This window comes from Fusarium tjaetaba (assembly GCF_013396195.1).
Source record: "Fusarium tjaetaba strain NRRL 66243 chromosome Unknown NRRL66243_c0000072, whole genome shotgun sequence".
NCBI classification, from domain to species: Eukaryota; Fungi; Ascomycota; class Sordariomycetes; order Hypocreales; family Nectriaceae; genus Fusarium; species Fusarium tjaetaba.
This window is the reverse complement of record NW_023501268.1, coordinates 24,915-48,145: the sequence shown is the minus strand read 5'-3', so window position 1 is coordinate 48,145 and position 23,231 is coordinate 24,915. Positions and strand designations below refer to the sequence as shown.

The 23,231-nt window shown below is 50.4% G+C and overlaps 5 protein-coding genes across 5 annotated transcripts; 3 read left to right on the top strand and 2 right to left on the bottom strand.

Moving 5' to 3' along the window:
• Nucleotides 1-2,157: 2,157 nt before the first annotated feature.
• FTJAE_3858 (phosphoenolpyruvate carboxykinase) lies at nt 2,158-5,017 on the top strand (the record flags this gene model as incomplete). Its single annotated transcript, XM_037350201.1, has 6 exons — nt 2,158-2,257; nt 2,430-2,478; nt 2,542-2,617; nt 2,675-2,841; nt 2,931-2,964; nt 3,674-5,017. The coding sequence occupies 6 exons, from the start codon at nt 2,158-2,160 to the stop codon at nt 5,015-5,017; spliced, it is 1,770 nt and encodes a 589-aa protein (XP_037209024.1).
• A 581-nt stretch (nt 5,018-5,598) lies between these two features.
• On the bottom strand, nt 5,599-7,631 carry FTJAE_3857 (ATP-dependent RNA helicase; the record flags this gene model as incomplete). Its single annotated transcript, XM_037350200.1, has 5 exons — nt 5,599-6,005; nt 6,053-6,544; nt 6,597-7,034; nt 7,084-7,277; nt 7,327-7,631. 5 exons carry the CDS (start codon nt 7,629-7,631, stop codon nt 5,599-5,601), a joined length of 1,836 nt encoding a protein of 611 aa, XP_037209023.1.
• Nucleotides 7,632-9,156: 1,525 nt separating this feature from the next.
• FTJAE_3856 (fruit fly brahma transcriptional activator) lies at nt 9,157-10,291 on the bottom strand (the record flags this gene model as incomplete). Its single annotated transcript, XM_037350199.1, has 3 exons — nt 9,157-10,044; nt 10,099-10,185; nt 10,244-10,291. 3 exons carry the CDS (start codon nt 10,289-10,291, stop codon nt 9,157-9,159), a joined length of 1,023 nt encoding a protein of 340 aa, XP_037209022.1.
• A 289-nt stretch (nt 10,292-10,580) lies between these two features.
• FTJAE_3855 (uncharacterized protein) lies at nt 10,581-11,090 on the top strand (the record flags this gene model as incomplete). The annotated part of the gene is made up of 3 exons (XM_037350198.1): nt 10,581-10,598; nt 10,651-10,938; nt 10,986-11,090. 3 exons carry the CDS (start codon nt 10,581-10,583, stop codon nt 11,088-11,090), a joined length of 411 nt encoding a protein of 136 aa, XP_037209021.1.
• A 2,543-nt stretch (nt 11,091-13,633) lies between these two features.
• Nucleotides 13,634-23,125, top strand: FTJAE_3854 (RIS1; the record flags this gene model as incomplete). The annotated part of the gene is made up of 12 exons (XM_037350197.1): nt 13,634-14,056; nt 14,253-14,341; nt 14,557-16,616; nt 16,664-17,161; nt 17,211-17,643; nt 18,005-18,060; nt 18,108-18,152; nt 18,251-18,362; nt 18,475-18,572; nt 18,630-18,729; nt 19,694-22,700; nt 22,757-23,125. 12 exons carry the CDS (start codon nt 13,634-13,636, stop codon nt 23,123-23,125), a joined length of 7,290 nt encoding a protein of 2,429 aa, XP_037209020.1.
• Between the last annotated feature and the right edge of the window lie 106 nt (nt 23,126-23,231).

The window sequence follows — 23,231 nt, the reverse complement described above, 5'->3', positions numbered from 1 at the left end:
GAGGCAGCCTTGGCGAGCTTGTTTCTCCATGATCTGTTTTTGGTCTTTTCCTCAAATCTCATAGTCTGCTGACATGTATGGAAGAGAGACAGCACCGGTCAGCGTAAGCGTTACAGCACGTAACCCAATGGTTTTTATGCAGATTGGTTTCCCGGCTTTGCAGTCTTGGCTTTTTCTACCAGGCGGCCCAGGCCCCAGGGAGTAAGAAAACTTCTGACATCAAGCCAAGGTGCCAAAATTAGCTGGCCCAAGGTCTGCTGAAATGTACCAAACCTATCAAAGTCTTTTTGTCATTTAGGTCAGAGTCCCTAAGTTTTCTTGCCTCCCCTTGCCAAGATAAAGTACTTGACAATTAATCGCCAATGAGGTGTAACAATCGCCTTCAATGCCAACCCACCTGTACAACATGTACAGCTTTCCTTCGCCATCCACTACGAGCAGGCAGATGAACGAGTAAGGAAATATCATCATCTGTATTGCATGTACCAATCCAAAAGACAAACCAGCACCAACAAACCCCTTGTCCAATTGGGCGCACCCTCGCGATGAAGACCAACGAGGGTTGCAGGCTTCACTCCTAGTCCCGAAACCTAAAGGAATTCAATGTCCGAATACCTCGTCAACCTGAGACCTTCGAAGAGCTCATTGATAACTATCCCCGTACTGTCCCGATGATAGTGAGATATGATGATAACTGCGACCCGGCCCTTGCTAGGAGTTACGAGCCAGCAAGGGCACGGTTATGTACGGTAGATGGCCCGGACCACAGAACATGTACAAGCATTCAAGATAATACAGGCATATGGGATTTCAGTTCGATATGGTTGTCAACATCGACGTCAACAGCGAGTCGTATAATTGGCCGACAGTACTGCATGCATTGCAAGCATGTACGTACCTAGATATATGCATGCATGCATGCAAAACGGGGTCTAGAAAGTATTCAATGTGTAATTGAAATGCAGCCGAGTCTCTTGTGCCGGAATATCGCGGGCCTCGCTCGTGTCGCTGTGGTATTTTAGTTCGGGGCCCTTCCTTGGGCTGGGACCGGCGATCATGACGACACATTTGCTGAAAATGCATCACGAACAAGACGATAGATAGCCTCACGACTCGGGCAGTAAGGAAAAGAGCTGGGAGATTTATTGTGAATTTAGCTGTGCAGTCTCTAGAACTCTGAGGCGGTTACATGTGAGATTTGGAGAATTTGCTGTAAGCCCGTATATAAGAATATCTGGAGGGAAAATACTCACTTACCTACTTTGTACATTGCCTACCTTGCGTTACAGTACTGTACAGTCATGGTTGCCATCACGGTCTCCTCCCTTTTACCCCTTTACCAACAACAACGTGACTATCAGCTGCTTGCTTGCCATTCAATCTTCACCACCACCTGAAGGAAAAGAGATCAACCGTCTTGGGGAAACACAGTGATCCTACCGTACCGTATCTTGCCGTCACGGTAACGTCAATTCGATACGCCCAGAAGTACTGGGCGAAGGCGCTATCCGCACGGCATCATCCACATCCACATCGAGGCCAGCAGCTTGAGCTCCAACCAAGGATTGGATCCTTTCGTCCATTTTTTTGTTTTTTTGCTACCCAGTAGTTTTGGTTATGTATTTTCCCCGTTACTGAACACCCTGAGCACCTAGACCACTGCTATCGTCGTTGTCGTCTTCCGGCATCTTCCTGGATTTGGGCCTTAGTCTTTAGTCTTCCCCGCCAAAACCTTGACGCTTTGCACGCACATTGTTCAAAGAGTTTGGACCGGGGTTGGGTTACGTTTCGTGACCCCCTCCGTCCCGCAATATCCCATCATTAGAGCTGGCTTCCAGATTGTGTCTTCGGGTACGGCCCCAAATTCAAGCCCAGGCCAAGGCCCAGGTGTCCTATCCCGTCACCTTGTACCAAGACCAAGAGGTCTCTTCCGGTATAATATCGTGCCCGTCACCTGCAACGCCTCGCCGGCTCCACTACGCGCTTGTCTCTGCCAGTCACAGCCTCACTCCCCATCCGTCCCCGTCCCTATCCATCCTCGGGTCTGACCCCGGCAAGCGGACGCTATCTATCTTGTGGAGGAGCACACCGCGAACCTCACACCCCAGGGCGTACACTACCAAATCTCGAGCTGCTCGTGAAGCTTTTATAAAAGCCATGAATGACCCCGTCAAAAGAAGTGCTTCTCTCTATTCAAATCAACTTCTCAAAGGTCCAAGCACACAGATCAAGGCTTCAGGAACCGGTTTATTCAAGAGTAAGTCTTGACCTTGTCCCTCCATTGATAGTTGAGCTGTCTTGTCATGATACCCTCACACGACTACTCCCCTCTGCCACTCTCCCAGTCTCTATGACGGTACACCAAACAAAACGGCTACCGTTGCACGAGTTTGAAGAAAAAAAAAAACATTACTGACTTTTTATCGCAGTGCTTCCCAACAACGTTAACAAGACCTCCCTCCACCCTACCGGTGTTACGTACGTTCCTCATGATACTTGATCAGTCACCCACGGACGGTTTCACTAACACGGGCTTTACAGTCCTCACCAGGAGCACACCGAGCTAGAACAAGAGCTTCACGACAAGGCTCACATCGATTATGACCGTGTCGCCATTGTAAGGAGCTCTCCAGTCAACAGCGAAATAGATTATCACTAACATGTGATTCCTCAGATTCCCAACCCTTCAGTCGCTGCCCTCTACGAGGATGCTCTTGTTTACGAGACCGGTACTGCTATCACCTCCAGCGGTGCCCTGACTGCCTACTCTGGCGCCAAGACTGGACGATCTCCCCTTGACAAGCGAATTGTCGAGGAGCCTTCTTCCAAGGACAACATCTGGTAAGCGATAACCCGGGTAGCGGCAACAGCGTTCCGTCTGTTGCGCAAATGAATCGTCATGAGCAGACAAACTAACAAGAGAACAATAGGTGGGGACCTGTCAACAAGCCCATGACTCCTGAGGTAAGAATTAAACCGGCATTTTCTTGATACATTCTACACGATCGGATCGTCTGTGACTGCTTGGCTGTGGCGTGGCATCAAGCTTGACTCTTGTTTCCTCCCGGCCCTGGGAACACCAGAAACCTTGCCTACATCACGAGCTTTACGCCCATAACCAAGACGAGACCCGCGCCGGAAGAGCATCTCCATTCCAGCGACTTCAATTGGCTTTCCCCCCGAGGATACCCGGAGCATGAGCGTCATGGCTTTGATGGCTTGTCCACTGGTGCTTATTCTCTTACCCAATTGCCTGGTCGCTGGTTGGTAGATGCTTGGCCGAGGACTTTGTCTAGCGGTTCATTGGCCTAGCGCTATTGGACCTGGTTCGCTTGTTCCCCTGGTCTTTCCGGGGATGGTCTAGAGAAGTTGAGGGAGGGTGTTAGGGTGTCATGGGGTCGGCAATCGCTGGGCCTTGACCCCGCAGAGCCCTCACACGCTCACCTTCCCCTCTGGCAATTGCTCACGGCTTCAGTCCGAGACACCAAGTTCCGTCCCCCGAAGTCTTCGGCCGTGACGAGCCCCTCTTTTCTCCCCGTCCACGATTTTTCCCGACACGGCTGCCCTTTACCATTTCTGGAAAGGCTGCCACCGTTTTTGTCATGTTCCCATGAATGATCTCATTGCACAGCTTCAGCTTTGGAATTAATGACTGACAATATTATCACTGCAGGTCTGGAAGATCAACCGAGAACGTGCTGTCGATTACCTCAACACACGAAGCCGTATCTATGTCATCGATGGTTTCGCCGGCTGGGACGAGAAGTACCGTATCCGAGTTCGAGTCATCTGCGCCCGTGCCTACCATGCTCTCTTCATGCGAAACATGCTTATCCGACCTTCACGAGAGGAGCTCAAGGACTTCCACCCCGACTACACCATCTACAATGCCGGCAAGTTCCCCGCCAACAGATACACCGAGGGTATGACATCTGGTACCTCCGTTGCCATCAACTTTGAGCAGAAGGAGATGGTCATCCTCGGTACTGAATACGCTGGTGAAATGAAGAAAGGAGTCTTCACTGTCCTCTTCTACGAGATGCCTATCAAGCACAACGTCCTCACCCTCCACTCCTCTGCCAACGAGGGCAAGAACGGCGATGTCACACTCTTCTTCGGTCTCTCCGGAACTGGCAAGACCACTCTCTCCGCCGACCCCAACCGAGCTCTCATTGGTGACGACGAGCACTGCTGGTCCGACAACGGTGTCTTCAACATCGAGGGAGGTTGCTACGCCAAGACCATTGGCCTGTCCGCCGAGAAGGAGCCTGATATCTTTGGCGCTATCCGATACGGTTCCGTCCTCGAGAACGTCGTCTTCGACCCTCTCACCCGTGAGGTCGACTACGACGATGCCACCCTCACTGAGAACACCCGATGTGCCTACCCCATCGAGTACATCTCCAACGCCAAAATTCCTTGCCTGTCTCCCAACTCCCCCTCCAACATCATCCTCCTCACATGCGACGCCCGCGGTGTCCTCCCCCCTATCTCCAAGCTCGACCGCAACCAGACCATGTTCCACTTCATCTCTGGTTACACCTCCAAGATGGCCGGTACTGAGGACGGCGTCACCGAGCCCCAGGCTACCTTCTCCAGCTGCTTCGCCCAGCCCTTCCTTGCTCTGCACCCCATGAAGTACGCCAAGATGCTTGCCGACAAGATTGAGACTCACAAGGCCAACGCCTGGCTCCTCAACACCGGTTGGGTCGGTGCCGGTTTTGCTCAGGGCGGCAAGCGATGCCCCCTCAAGTACACTCGTGCCATTCTCGATGCCATCCACTCTGGTGAACTTGCCAACGTCGAGTATGAGAACTATGAGGTCTTCAACCTCCAGGTTCCCAAGACCTGCCCTAACGTCCCCTCGGAGCTTCTCAACCCCTCCAAGGCCTGGACCGCTGGCGAGGATAGCTTCAAGAACGAGGTTGTCAAGCTGGGCAAGCTCTTCCGCGAGAACTTCACCAAGTACGAGAGCGAGGCCACCGAGGACGTTGTCAAGGCTGGTCCCGTTGTCTAAGAAGAGGAAGAATGAGAGAAAAAAAGAAGAAGAGGGAAGGCGATTTTTTTTGCGATTGGTCATGACAAATTCGAGCAACTGTTTATCATCTGGGACCGGCGTCATTACATGGCGGCCATCAACCGGCTGCCCTCATCTTTTTTAGTCCAAGGATTTCTTATATAGCACGAGATTGTGTGTGTAATGTGAGCATGAGCAAGGCTTTACGATTTCTGCAATAGAAAAGCATTTACCATTGATTTCTGACGTCCCTTGTATGTGTGGCGCGGCGACTTCAGAGAAGCTGAAGGATACTTATATTCCCCGCTGCTTAAAGTGAAGGCCAAACACAACACATTTTAACGTACGCAAAGGCATAGATAAAGCATCAAAGGTACCATTCAGCGAAATTCTGTGCATCTATCTACCTAGGAGATCTCCTAGAACAATCAGATCCGTCGAAACATCCTTTCAACAATGCTTTCTTTGGCGCCCCCTAGCAACTGCAAGCTGTGCTCATCATGTTCCAAAATTGCATGTCCGACGAAGTCGATAAAATCTTCCTTCGTAGCTTGACGACTTATCCGCTCAGGAGCTCAAATTTACCAAGCGGCAACGGGAGAAGCAGTGTCAGCGCCCCAAGCATCTCCAGCACCAGCCTTACCGCCGTCGTCCGCACCCCAAGCATCCCCTCCGCCAGTGTTGCCGTCATCACCACCAGCTCCCCAAGCATCCCCGCCAGCGGCATCGCCAGCATTGTTGCCAGCATCCTCTCCCCAGGCGCCGCCAGCGTCACCGGCCCCAGCGTAATCGTTGGGGTCGAAGTCAGAATCTGCCTCAAACTTCAGATTGTTGCGAGCTTCGCCCTCGGGAACATACTGCTGGAGGAAGTCAGGGATCTCCTGATTAGTCTCCAGGAGTGTTCGGGTGAGAACACTGGCCATGGGCTCATCACGCTCTGAAAGAAAAGACGTGGCCACACCGCGATGGCCGATGCGACCAGTTCGGCCTAGTCATGTTAGTGAGGGAGTTCTAGATAGAAGAGGATCATCTTACCAATCCGATGAGTGTACTCCTCGATGCCGCCGTAGTCGATGGATGGCATGTCGTAGTTGATGACATGCAGGACATTCTGCACGTCAATGCCACGGGCAGTCACTCCGGTAGCAATGAGAATGGGCGCGTTTCCAGAGCGGAAAGCCCGCATCGCGGCCTCTCGCTCCTGCTGGGTCCGATCACTGTGCATCGATGTGACCGGCAAATGCATGTTGAACAGAAAGTCGTCCAGGTTGTCAGCAGCCTGGCGACTGTTCACGAAAATGATGGTACGAATGCCATGCATTTCCTCAAGTAGCTTGACTAGAAGCTCCTTCTTTTGGGGGGCTTCGGCCTGCAGCACAATTTGCTTGATGTTGGAAGTTGTGCTTCCGGCACGGCCAACACGGAACCGAACATGAGAAGCCGCGAGATAGTTTTTGGCGAGGTCACGAGCGGCCTTGGGGAACGTGGCAGAGAAAAGGCTAAACTTGACGTTGCCCTCATCAAGTTCTGTTGCATGATTAGTTTCTGATCATCTGCGTATGCATATGGTTCTGCTTACCACCACCAGACAAGATTGGATTAAGCTCCTCGGCCCAGTCGTCATTCAGGAGTTCGTCGGCCTCATCAATCACCATGTAACGCAGGCGTCGCAGGGTCAAGACTCTAGGGCGTTGAATAAAGTCCACCAGGCGCCCGGGTGTTCCGATCAGGACATCGCATCCTTTCTGCAGAAGACAGGTCTGCTCCTTTACAGGAACACCCCCATAAACGACACCGGGACGTAGCATGGTACGGTAACAAAGCTTACGAGCTTCGTTGAAAATTTGGACCGCCAGTTCACGAGTGGGAACCACAATGAGCACAAGCGGCTCAGCAGTGACTTCATCAAGCCCCTCGCGGAAGGTCAAGGGGTTGGGACGAAACGCAGCAAGCTTCTTGGCCTTGCCCATGAGTTTGCTTAGAATGGGGATAAGGTACGCAGCAGTTTTGCCGGATCCTAAATGCAAATTAGTTATGCCGGTAAGCACCTCAGGGGCCACGCATACCTGTTTGCGCGATACCAATGACATCGTGTCCCATCAGGATAGAGGGAATAGTGAACTTTTGGATGGGTGTCGGGTTCTCATAGCCACAAAGCTCGATGTTCTCGAGCATGGCGGGATGGACACCAGCATCCTTGAAGGAGCCGATGGGGTCGATTTTGGTCGGACCCTCCTGCTGAACCTCAATGCTTTCAATTCTATGACAAGGTTAGATGGCAGGCAAGCTAGCATCACGTATCAACTTACTGAGAGAAGTCGAGTCCAACTCGGTCGTGGCGAGTAGTGGGATCTCCAAACAATTCGAGCTCGAGCTCGGGATACTTGGGACCGACATCACCGTACTCATCCTGCCAGGCATAGGCACGAGCGTTGCAACCCCACTGCTGATCACCGCCACCGGCAGTCATGGAGGAATAATCGATGGCCTGGGGCTCAGTCCATTTTCCCTGAGACGCATCGTAACCCTGAGTGCCAGGAGTTACGGATTGGTCATTCTGATCGGCGCTAGGGAGTGCTTCGCTCATGGCAGCGTTACCGAAAGTGTCCGCCATGGTGGTGTTTCTGTGAATGTATAGTTAGATGGATGTTTCAAAGATAATGGAACCTGCGGAATGGAGAATGAGAAATTGAACGACTGACTTCGGAGTTGGAAAGTCTCGAAACGAGAGAGGCTGGGTTCAGATAGGCAGGCCGAAACCAAATATAAACAACGTGCTTCAAGAAGGAAGGTCAGCCAAGTTCCAACTCGAGTTGAGGAATCGCGCGCAACGTGAGAAGCAGACAAGAAAATGCTGAAAGGTAAAATAGGCGTGAGGAGAAGAGAAGAGATAGCCCAAAACACGACAGGAGAGGGAGATGAAGAGGTAACAAGAGAAACATACCAGGTAACAACTTCGTGACAAAACAACAGAGACTGCAACTCTTTGCAGCTCTCTTGATGTTATAGTCGAAGAAGAAAAAGAGAGATATGACTCTTCTCAGGCGAGGGTGAGATGAGCAGCAGACCGAAAGTGAAGTCGAAATGCAGATGTGAAGAAGGAAGGTGGAGAAGGAAAAGAAGAGAAGAGGAGAGAGGTTGAGGAGTGGCTATTTGTACTTCTTTCTGCACCGACTGTGCGCGCTGTGAATCACGGGCTCCTCAGTAACCTAAGGCATCAGATGGAAGTGCCTGTAGCTTCTCTTCTTGTTTATCGTTCGAGGCAGGTGCCCGTGTCAGAGGGTAGCAGCTTGCCGGCCGGCTGCCACTGCCGTTGCCAATTTACCTTACTTCCTGCAAACTGAGGAACATAACGAATGGTACCTAATAAGATTGGAGGCTCAAGCTTTTAGAAGTAGAAATTGTTTCCGGTAAGCAAATACATAGAAGGGCCATTCTGTGAGTGTTCACTCTTGCTATTTCACGGTTTGGGGTTGGTTCAAATCTATAAAGCTCTGGTGTCAAGTTGTAGATTGACGTTTGACGAATTGAGGAACAATACTGATACCTAACTTTTCACGTTCACCTGATATATTGCTAGTGAAATCAATGGCCTTCATTTTGTTTTGGTGAATGTGACCTTACTTCTGCGTCTCTGCCATGAAATGCTTACAACATGGAAGTTATGCTTGTGCCATGAATACGTTGCTGTTCAGATAACAGCATTGCGACACAAGGAAGCGCTGGCATGTTGTATGCTTTAGGTTTTTAGGAAACTGCAGTGATACAGGACCAGAGAATAATAATTTTATCTCTATAAGATTATCACGTCTCCAAAGTTGGAGGAACTTGATGGGTTTGTTCTGAACACTCAAACACCAAATATTACGCAATCAGCATACTGTACTACTAAGATACCTCAGGGATGTAGTGACCCGTTTTGATAGATACCTTATTCTTTGATTGGCCCAGACGTGTTCAGACAAACAAGAAATCCGGATCTTGGTACTGTCACAAGTTACACAGCTCAATATAGACAAGTCTTGCTTGGGGTGATCACACAAAGTTATTACTCACAACTACTCTTAGCTCAGACAGTGTGGGCGACTATTTGCACGTAAGAAAACGGTTAATTTTATTATGAGATCAGCTTGAACCCTTCACCAGAGGCTCAGGAGATCCTGGGTATCCATTGCCGTCGAACTTTCATATTCGCCCATTCCATCTTGAAGAACTTTGTCGAGGCCAGCCGCCGCTCGACCAGTAGCACCACCCTCTTTTTTTGCTTGATCTGTACCCTTCAGCACTGCCTCCAAAAACCTTCGCTCAAATACTCGTTGTCTGGAATCCCGACTGGGATACATTTCCCCCTCTTCGTCTCGCCGAGTACCATAAAGATTGAGATATTCGAATGCATTCGAGTCTTGTGGGATTCGATATAAGTTGTCCCATATCTCTGACTCGTCCTCGGGAATCTCAGCTTCAGGCCGAAGACCAGCCCCCAAGAACCGTGATAACATGGCGATTTGTCGGGCATATGTGGAAGCATCTTTAGCCCGCAGACCAGATCTTGAGCCAGAAGACCATCCGGCTTTTGGGGTTGTTAATGCCCACCCCATCATGGCACAGAAACTGTTTAGGGTCTTTACCCAACCTCCAGGACATACGATCAAGTCGTTCTCTGCAACATCCAAAATCCATTCCATTACACCAAGAGAGTCGTTGCTGATGTCCGCCGAGAGGTGTGTCATACCCGCCCGGATAAACATGATGGCTTGCTCCACACTGTGTCTGACCTCTTCTGCGGGTAGCTCTCTGAAAAGCTTGAGAAGTTGGCTTCGAACTGGCGTCGAGCTATCTGAGATGAGTGGAAGCAGCTTGGCGAGAACCGCATGTGTTCCCACTGGATTGATAGGGGGTTCTGCTGAAAGCTGTGAGGTAAGATAGGCCAATGCTTCTCGTCTTTGTTTGTCTGACTTTGAAGAAGAGGCAAGTGAGAGATTATGTTTGAATTGTTGAACGACATCAGGTGCGACTGTTGAGAGTGACTGATGCCCCATCACAATAGCTAGGACCCATCAGCAAATTGAAGACGAACATACGCAAATCTCCTCACCCTTTGACTTGAAACTTGTATCTGTGAAATTGGACGCTTTTGGCTTATCCTTCCCCACCTTGAACTTCGGTTTCTACATCTTGTTGGTGAGTTGCACTTCAACATTTCAGAGGTAGTGATTGAAAGCATACCTGGAAGTCCTTTTGCTTCTCGCGCTTCTTCTTGTTGCTGGAACCCATGATGTCGGTTTGTCGAGACCACTATGACAGATGTATAGAAATACAGCACAATGTCAGGTCAACCACAGGATAATCTTTGTTATACGGAGTACTGAGGTTTAGATTCTTTGATCTTCAACTGATAAGATCTACTTTCCCTGTTGGGATTCTAAAATTTTGGCGGTGTCGGGTGGCAGAACCTCCGTCGTGCCCCGCGGCGTCACCTTAACGCGAGGTCCGACCACGCTAGATCAACACATCGCGGCAACCAGCGGTATCAAACGTCGCCATATTCAGCTATCATAACAGAATGACTGAATCTGCATTGGTATGCTGCGAAAAGAGTCTTGAAATATCGCGCGAAGCTAATAAACGGACAGTCTAATGGCCATGATGCCCTTGAGGAGAAGCTCGGCCGATTGTCAAAGAAACCTGGTGTTAAAGCCAGCATCATTCTTGACCGAACCACCGGCGCTATCCTGAAAACTAGCGGGCAAATCGACGCTCTCCAGACCTCTAAGACGCGAACCACATCTACTGCAACATCGTTTTCCAATGAAGGTCCTGCACTAGAGGAGAGCGAAACGAAAGGAGTCGAGCAATTCGCCGCGAACGTCTGGAACTATGTGAATAGCTCCGGAAGCTTGGTTCAGGAGCTGGATGGCGAAGTGAGGATCACCACAGGCGTCACAGGCTCACTGCTAACAATCAGTAGGATGAGCTGAAGCTTCTCCGCTTACGAACAAGGAAGCAAGAATTGGTCATTGTACCCGATCCCAAGTATTTACTCGTGGTTGTGCATGACACGCCTCCAGCTTGAGCTACGAAACACGCTTATCTAAGTCTTACCAATGTCTGGGCGTCCCAGATCTCCCACTTACCGACTTCCGCTGAAGGGCTAGGGAGCGGTTTGCCTTGATTCGAGAAAGATGTTCTGTTTCATCGACTGATCAACTGGGAGTGCGACGGGCCGTGGAATCGACAAGATGCAGGGGATTATTACTGGTGTGTTGCATTCGGGATGGTCTTGAGTAAGGCAAGACATCTTGAACGAATTACGATTGAAACACATGGGCTGGAGGAAGCGCAGGCATCTCTGCCATGCCGCGAAGGGAAGAAAGAACAAGAGAAGCATATCAACATGGGGTTAAAGGGCTGGAGTCTGCGCCCTCGCGGCTATCCCGTTACCCGATTTCCTTTTACTGTGCTTCCCGTCACTACGGGACTATCACGGGGTCCGCGCGCTGCCCAATGTCCGGCATAGACAATTGGGATGGGAAAGGCAAATAAATCCGCCGCTGTAGGTAGCCGCGTGTTTCGAAGGTTTAATGGGTCGAACAATTACAGCTGGATTGCGCCCCTTGTTTCATAAAGGGCCCCATTGACGACGAAAATGGTGGTGGCCGGAGTGGAAACGCTAGGAGCCGTTGGAAAAGCGCACGGAAAGGCCTCATGGTGGCCATGACAATTGAGGATCACACATAGATATCGGCTACCAACACAATTGAGCAGCATTTCCGATCCAAACTTGTAACGGACAAAGTTGCGAATGTGAGCTTCTTCTGCTTGGTCAGTACCGAACAAGGTTCATACGGGTCAGCGCAGGAAAGACGGAACGCACGTACAAAATACATACAAACGCGCGCACGTCCTTATCCTTGGCCAGTATCCGTATGCGGATAACGAAAACGCTCAACAACCAGGGTTACATACATAAGTACTCTGACTTGGAAGAAGGTTGTAAGAACTGCAGGGCTGATACATGGTCAAAGGCAAACACGTCAAGTATCGATCATATGTCTGATCCCAAAAAGTCCGAGGTCTCAGATTATCAGAACTAATGTTGCTGACCGAGCGCGATACATGTCGATCTAAGGTTCCGATATGATTTGTACTATTTTCGGCAAGATGACATTCCGAAACTAACAAGGGATTTTCAACTTGACCGTTTGTTCACCTTGGAAGGCTTATTTACACCTTGTCTTGTCTTGTGACTTTCGCTTTTACGATTCCAGGTCTTTGCCGAAGCGGCGAATTCTCCCTGGTTCGCTTCTCGCAACGGCGGTTTCGAAACACGTCGTCTTACCCCCTCCACTTTTATACATTGGCTTCCGCTAGAGAGGCCCACAAACTCCCGCAACTTCCAGCATCAGGATTCTCGAGCTTGAGGCTAAAACGGCCTCCCTCCGGATGACAGGAAATGAACCCTGGCGATAACATCGAACAGTAGCTGTTCATATACACACCTGCCTTGTTACATAATGAGCTCTATAGTCGGGTCTTGACGCACATCACAAGGGCTGAGCATAACTTTTCTTAGCATGTTTCCCATGTAACACACACTAGTGAGTTTAATTTGATGTTTGCCAACATTCGTACGGCAGACAAACTCTGGCATGATTGATAGATTGCGTCCAGCTTCTCTTGCAAGGATCAATGCTTGCCCACGTATGCTGGGGGCCTTTGAAACCTCTGTTCTAACCATTGGGTATTCCGCACTCCGCTGCTCTGTAAGACTGGAGCGTGCAGTATGTACTCTACTGTACCATACAGTATGTATATAGACCGGGTCCTGGGTGTTATGCCGGCTCCCATATTGGATTCGGACCTGTATCTACTCACATCGATTCGAATCGCAGATCTTCCGTTTTACCCATATTACCCAGGCTTGGTACAGACAGCAATCCACGATCGTCCAGGTTGGTTCAAGGCCCACGCTCCCAAGGCCTCCTGGATATCCACGCGTGGGGACAGCTGTATGTTGCACGAACAAGAAAAGAAGCGGACACAAGAGAGACTCGGGAGAGAGGGGATTATATCTGCTGCGCGGGATTGTGCACCAATGACCTGAGACAGCCGTTGAACTCCTGGAAAGGGAAAGCATTGTGTGCTTAGCATATTCATACGTACGTACGTGGATCAACCAACAAAGGCCTATATTTGTATAGCAATACGGGTGCAATGACAGCAATGGATCCATTCTGTTCTCCGCCGAGTCATCTTTTTGAATCTCGAGTCCCCTTTCGTATTCCAATACAAATGCCTGGGGAGTTGTTGAAAGCTGGATGTTCTGGTGCCAGTTCAGACCGCAGACCAACAACCCACGCAACTCAGACAAAGGAGCACCTAACTGACTGACGGAGGCAGTAGTGAGGGATACCCATCAATCCAACAAGAAGCTGTTGCTTCATACCCTGTCTCCTTTATCAGGAGTGGGCTTGATGGTGCTTGTATCCAGGCCGACCTGCCCACGATCAAAGAGATCAATCTGATCCCTCGGCGGCGGATGCCCGCATTGCGTCGATACTAACGTGGTTCGCACTTACATGGAAGACCTGCGATCCATCGCAACAAGATCGCAGTATGCCATTGAGCAAACCAAGGCCGTCTCCACGGTCAACTGCCACGAACAGTTTCAGCGACACCGCCGACAAAACAGGGACAAAATTGACTGATGAGAATAAGGATGCGCCGTCGCAAAAGCGACATGAACGGCAAAAGTCCCGGGCACTACTACTACCCCAGAGCCTGAACGGCGCCACATCTACTGCCACCACCAGCACAATACCGGCCAAATCTCCAATTGCTGATAGATATGCCCAAAACGAAAACGACGAGAACGAACCCATTGACGATTCTGGGGTCATTGGTGCACCTGCACCAACCGGGGGTCGTTTTACAAGGCCAGACTATCTACTCCATGATTTACTTACACGAGCCAAGAACCGTGTAAGAGATCGAACTGGACGAGAGCGAGACAAGGAAAAGGAAAAGGGCAACGGAGATGTAAGTCAAGATTTTGATAAGTCATTTATTTACTGGAATTATTCCTGACGAGACACCCACCCACAATCTCCATTTCCATCATACATAACTGCAAGTCATCCATTCATTCCCTGATCAGTGCGCACTCTGAGAGACAATGGAAGATCAGACCACTGCTCAGCCCAGCCCAGGCCAGCCAACCACTGTCGCGTGCTAGGGCGATCTTCTCTCAGGTCATGCGATTGCCGTTCAGGGCCCTGAATTGGCCCCTCAATGGGCTCAGTTCGGGGGCGCCTTTGACCGATGGTATTATCCGGCCTAGAGATGTCATGATGGTCCAATGTCCGGTCATTCATTTTTTCCCCTTTAAGCACTACCTACTATACTTATATTTTAGTTTCTTGTGACCTTGTCTGATCCCTCAATTGCTACCCTCCACCTCCGTACTGCACTTCGCTATACTTCTGTCTCAGAACTAATTGCTCCCTTCACTGCAAACAGACAACTTCAACTGTTACAAGTCCAACCAAAGCCTTCTCTTCCTCCCCGCATTCTCCTCCGCCACGCGCCGCTCCTCCTGACCGAGGCTTCCGTCGTAAAGCCCCACCTCGAGCTTCTATAGGTAGATCTCAAGGTACTAAGACGTCTTCATCGTCACAGTCGCCGTCACACTCACCACCACGGGCTCTCACTTCCCCGCGTTCACCACCAGACCAGAACAAGCCTCTTCCTCCTCCACCTCCTCTGCCGAACTCGGGTGCCTTGTCCGACAAGGAAAATGCCACTTCTCCTCCGCCCAAGCCCGTCTTGAAGCTGAAGAGAATCATGTCTACTCTTACCGACTCAGAGATCGAGAAGCTCTTCTCTGGAGCCCCCCAGTACTTTGCCCGTAGCGAGGGGCACTGTTCCGGCGCCCCCAATCCCAGCGTCGCATTTCCCTTTGATGAGGCATTGGAGATTCGCGACCTCACTGATCATGTCCAAATTGAAGATAGAGCTTGGAGTGGCCTTACAGCGTGGCCTCATCTAACTCGAGATCTCAATCAGGATGCCGCTGCCCGGGCACAGGCCGTTGACTCTCGCAAGGCCCATTTCTTCATCCGCTGTCGGGAACGTCCCAACATGCTGAGCATGCAAGGTCTCGAGAAGGGTACCATGGGCTTCTCAGCTGCCCTCGAACTCGCCGTTGGCGACGCCCTCGAAGAAGAGCAGTTCGGTTTTGACAGCGTTGGCAAAAAGGCCCATGCCATTGTTGAGGCACGTGAGCGCATGCTTTCCTCTCTGGGCTACCTGCGTCGTCTCCCTGAGACAGAACTGCTGGACCGTCTCAAGCGAAACGCCGAGCTATACCGGGTCAATGATCTGAGGAAGAAAACTTCCGTCCAGACTTATCAGGATCTCTTCCACACTTTTATGCGGCCGTGCAATTCCGTTGTCGATAAGCGCGACCACTATAGCTTGACCAACCAGATTAATGCCTTGATCAAGTGTCTTGGCACCGCCAATGTTTGGTTTGACTTCACCCATGTCGAATGGAGGATCAGATTGGGTCAGATTCTTTGGGGAGGTGAAGACAATGATGAACTTGAGGATACTTCTTCCATCCACGACGCTAGTAGTGCCAGCGAACGGGCCGAGGAGAAGTATTGGCTTCTCTTGCAGATTCTTGTTGCGACCGAACTCCTCATCCGCTTGGATGCCATCACCGAGGGTGAAGAATATGGAGTCGAAGCTTTCCGACCTGTAGATGTTGTTCACTTCGAAAGAGCCGCCACTCCCATGGTGAAGTGGTCGCTTCATCTTGCCAGGAGCTGGCTCGACAATATCGAGATTGAGAAAGTCAAGGAGGATCCACCAAGCAACGCTTCCGAGACAAAGGGAACAGCTACTCCTCCACCTGCGACCGGCTGGCTAGGCGCACTCTTCAGTAAATTTATCGTCCGCCAACATCATGAAGACAAGACGACAGCAAGCCATACCTACACTATTAAAGGTCGCAACCCACAACAACAGGTCGATGGGCTTACTCACTTTGCCAAGAAGCTACTCTGGCCCAACATCGACACATACGAGGGACTCATCGCGAAGAACGCTCGCCAATCGATTATTAATTCCGTGCCGAAGCCTGCTCCTACGGTGGCCTCTGAGAGATCATCAAAGTCTTCTGAGTCGAACGGATCTAAGCGGGGACTTTACTTTGGTGCCTGGGACCGTCCTGGTAGTCAGAAGGACAAGACTCGACCACAGCGAAGAAAGCTTGCAGCGGCACTTCACCCCTCCGGATGGCTTTCGAAATCATATATCTATGGTCTGGTACTCCCTGGAGATGGAATGTGCCATTTCCTGATGGCAACGCTTCTCGAGAACGATAGCAAAGCCATGGAGCGTTTGGGCTCGTTCGCTAATCTGTGTGGGGGGTTTGTATATTCTGGCAAGAGCTTTTGGAGCACGTCATGCATCGTAGGCCGAGTTATTGCAGCAGGTCAGGGATCAGCCGAGTGTATGGGATGGGTTTCCAGCGACATTCTTCCCCTGGGCATAGATGAAGGTTGGGTGAACATTGAAGTAGAAGAAGTGGCTGGTAGGTTGTTTTATATCGTGTGAGAGGAGCATTGAGCTAACAGACAGAAGAGGACAAGGCCCACCTGGGCAAGAAAGCGAGACTTTGGGCAAAGAAGCGAGTTGAACGAGAATCATCCATCCTCGGAGATGCCGATGAATATTCTGTGTTCCCTGCCGACTTTATCATTCCCCACGAGAACAACTACTCTACGCCGCCGCCGTTGATCAGCGTTACTTTGCGATCGCTTGAGCTTCTTTCTCCGGCCAACTCAATTCAGTCCACGCCCTTCACTAAGCTGACACCCGGTGCGAGTGTGAACAACAAGGAACCTGAGTTGTTATCATTCCCAGCCAATGTCAACTTTGCTGTGTCGATTGACGGATTTACGGCCGAGAACTTCTCATTCTCCCTATCCTATGACATTAACTTTGTCACGGCGCACCCCTGCTCGCCTTCTCATCGTGTCCGATTTGTTAAGTCGCCGTCAAGTCCGACAATCCAGCAGATCGATGTGTCCGGGTCAGATACATTTGGGCAAGGTTCTCGGCCTGCTCATAGAACAGGTAAGGTCAAGTGGTTTCTGGTCATTGCCTCACAGCTAACTCTAGTCAGGCCACCCATTACACAAATATTATAATTACACGGTTATTCATATTTCGGAGCTTCTAAAGCGGCAGCATGCTCCCCTGTCGGAGCTTCTGGCTGTTCCTCCAACTCACCGTCGCTCTCCTTCACGCATGGGCAGCGAACGAGTGCTTGTTATTGATTGTATCACCAACTTGTCCGAGGTTCCTCAATCTCCCACGATTGAGAGACTTACCTCAAAGTATAATATTGTTCAGCGAAGAGGTAGTTTCCCTGCTGCGGAACAGATGCATTTCGAGTCCAGAAAACGTCAGTTTGGCTCCGACATGGAGATCCTGGTTCGTGCTCTTTGCGCTCAAAAGGGCTGGAACGCCATCATCAGTCGACGAAAGCGAGGATGTCTGGCTTGTGCTATTCGTGAAGCTGGCGCATTACAGTGGAAGGTCATCATTAGGGTGGAGTAGGAAAAGCTCGCCTACGTTGCAGCGAGCGTATGATTTGGCGTTTATGTCGTGGGAGTATGCTGTGTTGGTGAAATGGGTACAAGGTTAAGTCAAGTCTTTGTCTTTGTTTTGGTTGTCATGATACATGTCTAGTACGCTGGATGACCTGGGAGGATACCCGTTATGTATATATACACGAAAGAGATGTCTGACTTCATTCATTCTAATTTCTGCCTCTGGGTATAGCCGCTGTTGAAGAGCTTCTATAATGTGAATATTTATGTTTTACTGTTAATAAGTGATTCTTTGATCAGGCATAAGAAGCCATTTCCTATTTAGGTAGGTCATCTCTACGCCACGCTACCCCACCCAAGGAAGCGCCACAACCCAACTCAAGCCTCCACCCCGAGACGACAGGTCGCGCGAGCTCATCGGTAATTGCGACAACCATTGAACAACCGTCACTACTCCTCATTCACAGCTGCAAATATGTCGCCTACCAAGGACCCCAGAAGAGCTGACCTGAGTACGATTGCCCTCTAACTCCTAGTATCAGTCAATCGCCTTGCGCACGAAGCACAATTCGATCACCATCATTGCGACTTGAAGCTAACTGCGTGACAGTCGTCCCTTACCAAGAGCCCAAGGGCTCAGGTGACTCGACCGATCTCTCCTCAACGATGTCTACCACCCTGCCAATGGCTGCTATGTTTACGCGCAACAAAATGGTTGGATGGTACGTTTGCCGAACGAGCCTTGAGGATGCGGAGATGTGGCGCGATGCGATGCGAATCGAATCGAAGCGAGATATGATTTGCGGCTGAGTTGCTAACGAGACTTGGTAATAGGGCATCGGTTGTTTTCTCTATCCAGAGTTGGCTCGGCGAGAGCGAGGACTCGAAGAAGAACTCCACCACTCCTGGATACTTCTCCGTTGGCATGTCCAGTAAGACCACCCCTATATCGTTCGAGAATCTCGAGAATATGTGCTAACAGGACGTAGTTATGGCTCTTGCTGTTACTTACCTCCCTATGTTCCTCCCTCCCGTCGGTGGTAAGCAGGCCTCTGGCACCGAGGCCCCTGCTCCTGTCCCTCTGGCATAGTAAGCGAAGAGGGCGGACTGTATTTAACGGGAGAACTTGTGGAAGAAGAAATCACCTTTAATTGTTGCTGAGCGTTATGATTTTCAAGGTTCCAAATTGATCCGTACTCTGGGCGGGAATTGATGGACAGGATATCTGTATTATGAGTTCTTATAAGAATGAACGAGCTTTCAAGTCTGAAGAGTTCTGCGTCCTTTAACCCCCATTCTCACAATGGCTCATTATCTCCTCCTCGGGGAGCAAGAAAATGTCAGACCTCAATAAAGTGTGTCAAAATAAACTCCGAAAAGGTATCCTAGGTCTATAATAAACTCATCTGGACCTTGTGCTGAGTTGCCTAAGTATTTTTGTCACTTAGGATCAAGTTCCATTTCTTTCCTCCATGATGGATGTTGTTGCTGATGACTTCAATGGAAGCTTGAGACCTGGCTTGCATAAAATGCATAAGATTATTTATGAAGTCAGCCCAATGACAGTTGAAGGAAAAAGGGGACCTGCAGTAACTACCGCGGGGCTAAGGTACCTGCTTCACAGTGCTTTACGCGGGCCACGTAGAGAGGGGTTGTGCGCTAGTGACATAAATATCAGACATACCATCCCCCAAAGCTTGGACTATTCAAGACTCATTATTATGACACCCTCAATCCGTTGCTGGGGCAATTCATTATGTCATTTTTGGACGATACCAAAACGATACACTCATGCAAAGTCCCTTGTACTCAACGGCTTCACCAAGCTGCACATACCCTCACGACGACACTCACCGCCCGGCGTATGAATGAAGTACCCCGACGACCTTTCAACCCGGTCGCCTAATAAACATATCAATAAACCAAAGCCCGGTGGTCGTTTTGCATTTAAACCACAAACGACCCTCTCATCAAAACAACAACCTGACTTCTCCAAACTTGCCCCACGCCATACACATACGCATGCGCATGCACATTCCAAGACACGTCTCAGCGATTCTACTGCTCTTCGAGACCTCGGCGCCATGGTCAACGAACGGGCGCCTCCCAAGGTGCCTCTGAACTCCATCATTCCGAATGGAGAAAACACATCTCGCGAGTTGTCTCCCGACGATGATATCACTGCCCTTGTCCGTGGTATGAGCTCGCTCAAAGGCAAAGTTCGGGGAGACATGAGCGACCCCTTCAATCCCGCCGCCGCAACCAACACGCCCACATTCGGTCATCCTACCAAGATGATGTCCTCTCGTAAGCAGAGAGCAGACCCTTTCATACGGCAGAAGACACGACCGGAACACCACCTCGATAGTCGAAGCAGCAACAGCAACAGCAACAGCAACAGCAACAGCAACAGCAACAGCAACAGCAACAGCAACAACGGCGCTAAAATCACAGGCCCTCGAGGCCCGGTTTACCAGGATCGAAGACCACCACCAATGCCCATGTTCAGTTCAGGTGCACCCTCTGCACCACCAGTTGCATCCTCATATGCGCCCGCAAGACATTACGGCGAGGAGACTTTCTACACAGATCCTGCCAAGGCGAGTGCTGATTTGAAGGCTTTGCTCGAGGGTGGCATGGAGGAGGGCGAAGAGGAGGGCGGGGAACAGAGCCAAGCTGATGGCGAAAAGAAATCAGAAGATCCCAAGGATCCCAAAGACGGTACAGTGGATGGCCTCAAGGTCAAGCTACTACCTCACCAGGTCGAAGGAGTTGAGTGGATGCGAGGGCGAGAACTTGGCCCTGTGAAGCGAGGAAAAGTCCCCAAAGGAGGCATCCTCGCCGACGACATGGGTCTTGGAAAGACTCTTCAGACCATTTCACTCATCCTCACCAACCAGAAGCCAGCCAAGGACGCTCCTGGATGGAAGAAGCACTTTGAGAAGATCGAAAAGACAACCTTGGTGGTGGCGCCACTTGCTTTGATTCGACAATGGGAACACGAAATTAATGATAAAGTGGAAAAGACCCATGGTCTCAAAGTCTGCGTACATCATGGACCGAACCGTACGAAGCGATTTAAGGAGCTCGCTCTCTACGATGTTGTCATCACAACTTATCAGATCCTGGTTTCTGAACATGGCAATTCCTCAGATGCCGAGAATGGATTGAAGGCAGGATGCTTTGGCTTGCACTGGTGGCGAGTCGTTCTCGACGAAGCCCATACAGTCAAGAATCGCAATGCAAAGGCAACCAAGGCCTGCTACGCCCTAAACTCCGAATATCGATGGTGTCTATCTGGTACGCCTATGCAGAACAACCTCGACGAGCTCCAGTCCCTCGTCAAATTTCTCCGCATTCGACCCTACGACGATCTCAAGGAGTGGAAAGAGCATATTGATCTACCCCTGAAAAATGGCCGCGGTCACATCGCCATCCGCAGACTGCACAGTCTTCTCCGATGCTTCATGAAGCGAAGAACCAAAGAAATCCTCAAGGAAGCTGGAGCGCTTAACCCTGGTGGTAAGCCTTCCGCCGAGGGCGAGGGGTCCTCAACAGGCTTCAAGGTCACCGAGCGAAAGGTTGTTACTATATCGACTGCATTGTCACCTGCAGAGCGCAAGTTCTACGATCGGTTAGCTGCTCGAGCAGACCGAAGTATCGAGCAGATGATGCAAGGCAAAGTCAACTATGCTAACGCTTTGACTCTGCTACTCCGCCTACGCCAAGCCTGCAATCATCCCAAGCTGGTTGAGGGCAAGCTGGAGAAGGACAAAGACGCAATGTCGACAGACGCTACCCAGAAGACCCAGGATACGGACATTGATGCCATGGCTGACATGTTCGCCGGTATGGGCATCGTTTCCAAAGACTGTAATATTTGCGGGCGAGGCTTGAGTGCCGAAGACAACAAGTCAGGCAAAGACATCTGCTCTGACTGCTACGATGACCTAGCATATTTTAACAACCACGAAAGGCCAGAGCGGTCAGAGCGACCCAAGAAGCCCAAGAAGCCCAAGGATAAGAGCAGGAAGAAGGACAAGAAGAAGGAAACTGTTGACGAAAAAGTCATTGACAGGCAAATTGTCGAGGTTGATGACGATGAAGATGACGACGAGTCTCCTGAGAAGACTTCAGGGCGACCTCGTCACCGAAATACGGTAGTTGACAGTGATGATGAGGACGCAGAGTCCCCAAAGAAGACAGCTCGCCAGCCTCGGAATCGCAACGCCATCGTTGACAGCGATGATGAGGAAGAAGAGGCCGAAGGCTCATGGCTTGTACCCGAGGACCAGCAGGGCTCCATACATTTGGGTAAGGCTGGTGGTGAAGAAGATGAGAATGCTGAGGGCGGAGGCGACTGGATTGGCTCCGATGACTCAGAAGATGAAGAGAGTAAGGTTGAGGACAAGAGCAACCTAAGCAGCTTCATCGAAAACGACGAGAGCAAGGGGGACGTGGCTTCTGACTCTGATGACTCTTTAGCGTCATTGACAGATATCACAAAGCGCATGGCTGCCCAGACGCTGGACGATGGACCGCCTCACGCAGCTGACACCACAAACGCAGGCACAGATGCTGATACTACGGCGGCCGATACCACCGCTGCTGATACAACAGCTGTTTCTGGGTCCTCAGCTTCAGATTCGGGATCTGACTCTGGCTCTGACTCTGACTCTGACGAATCAGATGTCTCGTCTGAAGAAGACGACAGCATTTTCTATCCATCCCGCGATGCCAACTCCCCTCAAGTTCTTGCTTCTTCCAAGATTCGAGAGCTCATCAAGATTCTTCAGGGTGAAGTCAAGGAACACAAGTTCATTGTCTTCTCTCAGTTCACTTCGATGCTTGATCTCGTTGAGCCCTTCTTCCGCAAGGAACGATTCCGCTTTGTCCGTTACGATGGCAGCATGAAGAACGATCAACGCGAAGAAAGTCTGCGAAAGTTAAGGGGCGATCCTCAGACCCGCATCCTGCTGTGTAGTTTGAAGTGCGGTAGTTTAGGACTCAACCTCACGGCAGCGACCCGAGTTGTCATCCTCGAGCCCTTCTGGAACCCAGTATGTTCTCCTATTCTTAATCCCTTGTCATATCACGATGCTAACTTCTTTGCTAGTTCGTCGAAGAACAGGCAATTGATCGTGTCCATCGTCTGACCCAGACAGTCGATGTGATCATTTACAAGCTCACAGTCGCTCAAACTGTCGAGGAACGTATCCTTGAGCTACAGGAGAAGAAGCGCGAACTGGCTGAGCAGGCCATCGAGGGTGGCATGCGTAAGGAGGCTCTCAAGCTCGGTATCAATGAGATCATCAACCTCTTCAAGCCAGGATCTTCGGAGAACCCAGTTGTTATTGGCGCTGATCCCTCCGCTGTCGGCAACGAGAGCTTTAATGGCAACGAGCGTAGAACTGCGGCTTCATCGCAGAGACGGCCTGGGCGGCCTAGAAAGGAAGAGAGTGAAGTGTATGGTCGACGATGGTGAAGTAATTGCTTGTTGTAGATCGACGATGAGATTGGCCATGGTTGGAAAAGGTGTTCAAGAAGGCTCAGGATTTATGACATGGCGCAATGAATTATTATGGTTTTGG